Source organism: Ursus americanus, chromosome 16 (genome assembly GCF_024610735.1).
Source record: "Ursus americanus isolate L20-20 chromosome 16, mUrsAme1.1.p, whole genome shotgun sequence".
NCBI classification, from domain to species: Eukaryota; Metazoa; Chordata; class Mammalia; order Carnivora; family Ursidae; genus Ursus; species Ursus americanus.
The window spans coordinates 45,005,366-45,012,823 of record NC_142142.1 but is presented as its reverse complement, the minus strand read 5'-3'; the positions used below and the strand labels follow the sequence as shown (position 1 = coordinate 45,012,823).

Here is a 7,458-nt window from a genome sequence, read left to right as displayed (position 1 = left end):
GTAATACACAGCAGATTGGTTCAAAAGTGAATGAATAATTTTATGCAGGTGTACATTCACTTCTGCAGAGGCCACACTGCTAGTGATGAGCCTTAAGCAAAGGCAAATGCCTCAGCAGAGGACATGTCCCTTGAAAACTGTGAGCTATGTAATGAGCACTGGGTATTATGTAAAACTGATGAATCACTGAACACTACCTCTGAAACTAATAATACACTGTATGTTAATTAATTGAATTTAAATTAAAAAAGAAAAGAAAACTGTGAGCTAAGCAAGCCTCCACAAAGCCTTGTGTCCTATGATCCTTGGCAAATGCAGGTTGGTAAATTGAGCCAATCTCAGCAATTGCACAAGCAAACACTGCTGCAGCTTAAACTTGGACATACAGAGGAAGTTTTCCCAAGGAGGTAATGATTTCATTACAGGGAAAAGAGGACCTTTTCATATAAACTCTTATTACACAATTATTTTTTGTTTCCACTCTATTTTTCAGCCATGTCTTCAAGAAATATTCGGTTCCAAGACTAGTCTGACAGGGTGGTTAGGCTGCTTTAAACTATATCACTCCTCTATGGTGCCTTACTTGCCTTTGTGACTCAGACATGGCATTGTGGAGAGTCTAACCTTCATTTCTTGTGGCTTATACACTGGCTCAAGAGTTAACTTCCACTGAGTGGGCTCAACTTGTCCCTAAATTTCGTAAATACATAAGCTCTGCCCAGGGCTTTAACTTCCCATCTTCTAATTAGGAGTTTCTCTTTAAACCGTTGGTAGATTTCATTAATGAACAAATACAAATGGGGTGGGGGCTTACCATAAAAAAGAATATTGCATCTTCTTATATTGAGAAAGAAAAACAGCTCAGTGAAATTATAGCAAACCTGAAGACTAAGAAGGTAGCTTAAAGACCTGGATGAAACATTCTATTTCTAGGAATCAAGTCTGTTGGGGAAATCAAGTGATTTGTAAAGGTTGCTCCTACATGACAGGAACAATATAAAAAAAGAAAGAAAATAAAGTAAAACATGTTAATTAAACTAGAATAAGAGAGAGGGAGAGGGAGAGAGAGAGAGACAGAGAGACAGGAAGGGGAGGGGAGGTAAGGGGTTCTAAATCTATGTGGTAGAAAATAATTTGAAAACCAGGAACCTGAATCCAGGAAATTATTCACTGCCATATTAAAACTACTAAAAAGCAGTAAATAGCACACGCTTGCTTTCAAGATGGAAAGATCTTAAGGGATGGGACTCTCTGAGTAGATACAGACATTAACTGGACACTGAGAAAACATAGGAAGGAAATATATGGAGCAAGGCATAGGGAAGAGAAGACAGATTAAGGGACAGGTGGCCAAGACCATGATAAAGTCCAGGACCTTATTAAACAAACCAGTGGGAAGATGTATTCTTGGTGGTATTATCAAAAGGAGGAAGCTAAAAATAGGTAAGCTTTGTTACAACAGTGGAATTTTGGCAGATCCAGACCTACTGATTTCATATTTCTTGAGTAGAACAATTTCCCAAGACAAAATCCAGAGAATAATGTTGTAAAAACCACACTGGTAAAGGCAAAAAAAGAAAAAAGTAAAGGGAGAAAGGCAGCTCATTTCACCTGCTGGTTTAACACATAACAATGAGTGAAGAGAAGCAACATGAGATGGAAGTTAAAACTCTAGAAATCCCATAGAACATTCCTTGGAGGTAGAGGAAAACAGCTGAGGGCTGCAAAACATCAGAGGCTTATTTCATTATAACCTTTCCCCAAACAACAAACAAACACAGAAGAAATGTTACATGAGACCCAGAATGTGTGAAAACCCAGGAAAGACATGTCTAAAGTGTGTGGTACTTACTTATGCAGTAAGAACACAAGCTCGGAAACATCAACCACAGCTCAGTTCAGGAATCCACTGAGAACAATCTCCAGCTGAAACAAATGTGGGGGTTATACCCTCCCTGTGAGGCATGTTTTACAAACTTTATTGCAACAGGTAGTGGAAACCCCACACAGTCCTGAAAATGTCTGCTCAGAGGTCCCTTAGTACAGAACCATCATGTCACAAGACAGAGAAAGACAGAGAGAGAAACAGGAGAGAGAAGAAGGGAGGGAGGAGAAGGAGAGAGGGAGAGTCAACAAAGAAATGGAACAGAAATGAAGAGATTCTGAATATGCTGAATAAGAAAAAAGAGCAAAAGCATTTGAGTAAGACCTACTTGACTAGAATTGCCATTCTTGTTCCGTAACTGTTTTTACAACCTTCTTTCTTTCTTTTTTTTTTTTTTCCTCTTGTGTATTTGTCTCATTCCCTCAAGAATTAATGGAGCTGTGGGATGGAGTTACATATCTCTTAGCATTCTTATCAGCGGAAAACTCAGCACTCTGACACAGCAGATATTAGATAAAGCAAACACAGACCATTAGGAAAAAAAGAATAACACTGGAGAAAATATGAATTCTCATTCCTCTTCTACCACAGTAAGTTAGACAAAATAAAACTAAACCTCAGTTTTCCTGGCCCAAAATAAAAACACTAAAACCTGCTTTACTAAATGCCCTTTTATTTCATTGAGGAAATGGAATCAATTATAGATGGGAAAGAATTTAAAAGTCCAGGTACTATGCATATTACAACAGAATAACAAGGAAAAATGAAGGTTCGTTGGGACCTTCATTCCTCCCATCTATAAATCTCCAAAAGCAAGCCTCATTTCTTCACCAAAACCTTCCTCAATGCTTTCTTTACATCCTTGTTTCTCAGACTATATATTAAAGGGTTCAGCATGGGGATCACTGTGGTATAAAACACTGAGGACACCTTCTCCTGTTCCAGGGAGTTACTGGAAGGGGGTTTGAAATACATGAAGGTGATAGACCCAAAGAAGATCCCCACAGCCATGAGATGAGAGCTGCAAGTACCAAATGCTTTGGACCGGCCCTCTGAGGATCGGATGTGAAGGATGCTGTAGAAGATGAAAGCATAGGAAATGAAGACCGCTAGGGTGGGCACCAAGGTGTTAAATCCCGCAATGATGAAAAGCAGAAGCTCATTGAGGTGTGTATCGGAGCAGGAGAGATTGAGGAGAGGAAGGACATCACAGAAGTAATGGCTGATGATGTGGGATCTGCAGAAAGACAGTTTCACCATGGCACTTGTATGGGCTGAGGCAGAGAGAAAGCCCAGGATGAAGGCAACCAGTACGAGCAGACAGCAGACCCGAGAGGACATGATCACACTGTAAAGCAGTGGGCTACAGATAGCAACGTAGCGATCGTACGCCATCACGGTGAGGAGGTAACCCTCAGCCACTACAAAAACCACAAAGAAAAAGAGCTGTGCCATGCACTCAGAATAAAGGACCATATTCTTCTTCCCTAAGAAGTTCACCAGCATTTTGGGGGTAATGACAGAGGAATAGCAGAGATCGATGAAGGATAAGCTGCTGAGGAAGTAGTACATGGGGGTGTGAAGCAAAGGGATTACTGCAATCAGGAGAATCAAGCCCAAGTTCCCCACCACTGTCACTATATAGATTCCCAGGAACAGGAGGAAGAGAGGCAGCTGGAGCTCTGGCTTCTGTGTTAAACCCACTAACACAAACTCGGTTGCTGTGGAATGATTTCCGGCAACCATTCTTCTTTAGAGACCTCTGTGGAAATGGAAAAGAGGTGTATATTAAAATGGATCCTTTTTTTTTCATCTTCAGAACTTTATTTTGCAAAACTGGATCTTTACTCTCTGTTTAAACAAAACCAGACTTGCAAGAGGAAAGTCAACAGGAACAGAGACTGAATCATAGCGCTCATTATCTCTGGTCCTGTCTCCCTAAAGCACCCTGTACTATTTTTATATTAGTATACACTTATTCTTTTCCTTTGTTTCCCCCCTCCATTCATAGAACCTTTGATTAACTTCTCCCCAATTAACTTTCTATGTGCTTACATATTATATTTGCATACACACACACATTTTGTCATTTGGTTAGAATGCAGGATAATATTATTACACATTATTTATTTTTGTATCTTCCTTTCTCATTAAAAAAAAAAACTTTTAGAATATTCCTGCAAGACAACTGATGAACATAAACAGTGGTATAATATTCAGTGATGTAGATATACCGCTAAATATTACATCTTCTTATTGATGTGTTAACTTTTTTCTGGATTGAAAAAATTGGCATTATCAAAGACATTGCCATTTCAAAATGTTCATACACATACTAGTGTTTTATTTCTACGAAATAATTTCCCAGGAGAGATATTTGTAAGTCAGAGCTTAAAAATTTTTACTTTATATAAATGGTACAACATTGATTTCCAGAAAACTATAATAATACACATTTTTTGGTAGCAATACACTGCCCTTTTTCTTGCATCCCCAATAGCAATACGTACTACCTGTTTCTGCCAATGTGTTGAATGTTACATGATGAATCATTATTGCATTTGTCCTTTTTTGTCTTCTAATTAATGTAAGCACATTTTCATAGGGTACTGGCCATTTGAGTTTGTTCTATAAATTGCTTGTTGTATTATTACTTTCTTCTTAAATTAATCTGTCCTCTGAATTGTGGTATTTTGAAAAAATGTTCTTGATTTACATCAAAAACCAGGGATGTACTGTATGGTGACTAACATAATATAATAAAAAAATATTAAAAAAAAAAAGAAGATGTGGTATCTATATACAATGGAATATTATGCAATCATCAAAAATGGAATCTTGCTATTTACAATGACGTGAGTGGGTATTATGCAAAGCAAAATAAGCCAGTCAGAGAAAGACAATTATCATATGATCTCCCTGACATGTGGAATTTGAGAAACAAGGCAGAGGATCATAGGGGAAGAGAGGAAAAAAATGAAACAAGATAAAACCAGAGAGGGAGATAAACCATAAGAGACTCTTAATCTCAGGAAATAAACTGTGGGTTGCTGGAGTGGAGGGGGTGGGATGGATGGGGTGGCTGTGTGATGGACATTGGGGAGGGTATGTGTTGTGGTGAGCACTGTGTATTGTGTGGGACTGATGAATCACAGACCTGTACCCCTGAAACAAATAATACATTATATGTTAAATAAATAAATAAATAAATAAATAAATAAATAAATAAATAAATAAAATTTTGGTTTCTGAGAAAAAAAAAATTGTTCTTTTCCACCAAGCTCTTCTGTTTTTCCTTAAAGGGTGGATTAAATCTATTATTAACATCTCTTGCCTTCTAACTCATTACAAAGCCCTAAGAGAGACTGCGAGGAGATTTGGACTTTTGAGATGTTATAGATGGTTCAGATTTCAGAATGTTTCAAGGAAAGGACAAATCCTGATCATGTGCAACAACAGGGCATAGGGCTCATGTGTTGTGAACAACATGGGGACACCGCACACCCTGAAGTAATTTAAAACAGGCCTAACAGAGATCCAGGGCAAACTCTTGATCTCAGAAGTTTACCTAACACTGACTGTGGCTTGGAGGAAATACGGAAAGGAAAAATTTATATTTTTGGCACTTGAGGAACCCATTATCTTATAGATTATTGAATGTACTCAAAGTTACTTAAAGAACACCTTCCTTAGCACCCTAAAAGAGGCACACTGAGGCACTGTGTATATAGCCTAGGGCAGCATTTCTCAGACAATGCTCACAATGCTCTGTGAGGGAAAAGAGCAATAACAAAAAACCCAATAGATGTGCTTCCGTTTCCGGTACTTCCATATGACTCTCTTGGAAGTCTGCTAGAAATATTCGTTCATTAAAGGCTCCGAATAGTGCAGCAAAAAGAAATCTGTTCAACTTTGTGAACTCAGTACTTCTTATATTTACTTGATAACAAAAATACTAAAAGAGCTTCTCAAGAGAGAACTCAGAGCCTGCTCAGCAAGCCAGTGAAAAAGCTTTGATATCAAAGGAGGTTTATTTCAAGGGCTGACCTCACTGCAGACCACTTTGCAACACGGGGCAAGTCATTTAACATAAACCTCAGTGTTATAATCTGAGAACGGGGAATGATAAGTACTGCTTCAAAGAAATATTGTGATAACTAAACAATGAATTCAAAGTTTCAATATCTAAAGACACTAGGAGTACCTGGGTGGTACAGTTGGTTGGGCAATCAACTCTTGGTTTGGGCTCAGGTTATCATCTCAGGGTTGTGAGATCGAGCCCCATGTTGGGCTCTGTGCTCAGTGTGGAGTCTGATTCAGATTCTCTCTCTCCCTCTCCCACTACACCTCCCCTTCATGTGCACTCTCTCTCTCTCTCAAATAAATAAATCTTAAAAAAAATAAACACTAATTAAAATGTGATTTTTAAAAAGAAATATATTCATTATAGAAAGGAATACAATATGGAAGAGACAAAATATATTGCCTTGGTATGAAGAAAAATATTGTGTGTTTCTTCTTCATCCTAGAACCTTCACCTTGGTATGAATGGTGAAAATATTTTAAGCATTTGGGGTGGTTAGGTGTTAAAACATTTGTGTCTCTAGATTTGAAATTTCGAAAGGGGTTGGAAGTGTTGAGCCACCCTGGGGGGGATCTGGGGCATAGAAGGCTCTTCATCTCAAAGGGTGTAAAGCCCTTTGGCAAGTGCTTCTGAAGCCAGGAGGAAACAGAGCATTAACTGAGCAGGCTGAACGGGCTCTTATTCTAACTCCTATTGGCCTAAGAATACTCCTTCAAGACAGATGAGAGGTAGGGATTTATGTTTAATATTCTGTCCAATAATTAATACTCTACCTGCAGTTGTATCTGCCCTTGTATCTAGAACTCTAAGAGACTTGTTGTGTAGGCTGGTGCATAAGAAGATAAGGAAAATGAATACATAAACAGGAAGCACTTCACGGAAGCAAAAGCTTCAGAGTCATGTGGAAAGACCGGTGACATTCTCTGCACAAGAGTTGGATGAACTTAGACTGGGAATCGTTTCTGCAGGAGGTTGTGACCCAATTTATGAAGAAGTGACAAGGCAACATGAATGGAAGAGGAGAAGGGAGGACATAACCAAGTGGAAAGACCAGTGGGGCGAGTGCTCCTGGTAAAGCCAAAATATTGCACGTGGTTCGTGTTGCTGCTAATCGTCAACCACCCTTCGATCAGATGGAGTACAACGGCCATAAACGAAACCACACACTTACCTGGTCCTGAACAGAGACTGAAGTTCTTAGGAATTGTTTACTTTGCTCATAACACAGATTCTTCCTAAAGCCAAGTAAGAGCAAAGCCTCTTCTGTTGCCTAACATGCACGTTTGTATGTCAATGATTGAATTATTTGGTTGGCTAAAAGTAAAAGTCAAAATTCAGCGGATAGTACTAACTCTCTGGATCTTGAAGCAAATCATACTTAGCTTCCCTAATCTTAAAAGCCAGAGAATAAAGTGACATGCAATTTTATTTGAGGTTTATCAAGCACAGGGATATCATTAGGAATACTTAACTCCCCTGCACATACAGG

General features: G+C 38.7%; 1 protein-coding gene across 1 annotated transcript; it reads right to left on the bottom strand.

Moving 5' to 3' along the window:
• Positions 1-2,704: 2,704 nt before the first annotated feature.
• LOC123792404 (olfactory receptor 8D1) lies at positions 2,705-3,631 on the bottom strand. The gene has a single exon (XM_045797557.2). The coding sequence runs from the start codon at positions 3,629-3,631 to the stop codon at positions 2,705-2,707; it is 927 nt and encodes a 308-aa protein (XP_045653513.2).
• Between the last annotated feature and the right edge of the window lie 3,827 nt (positions 3,632-7,458).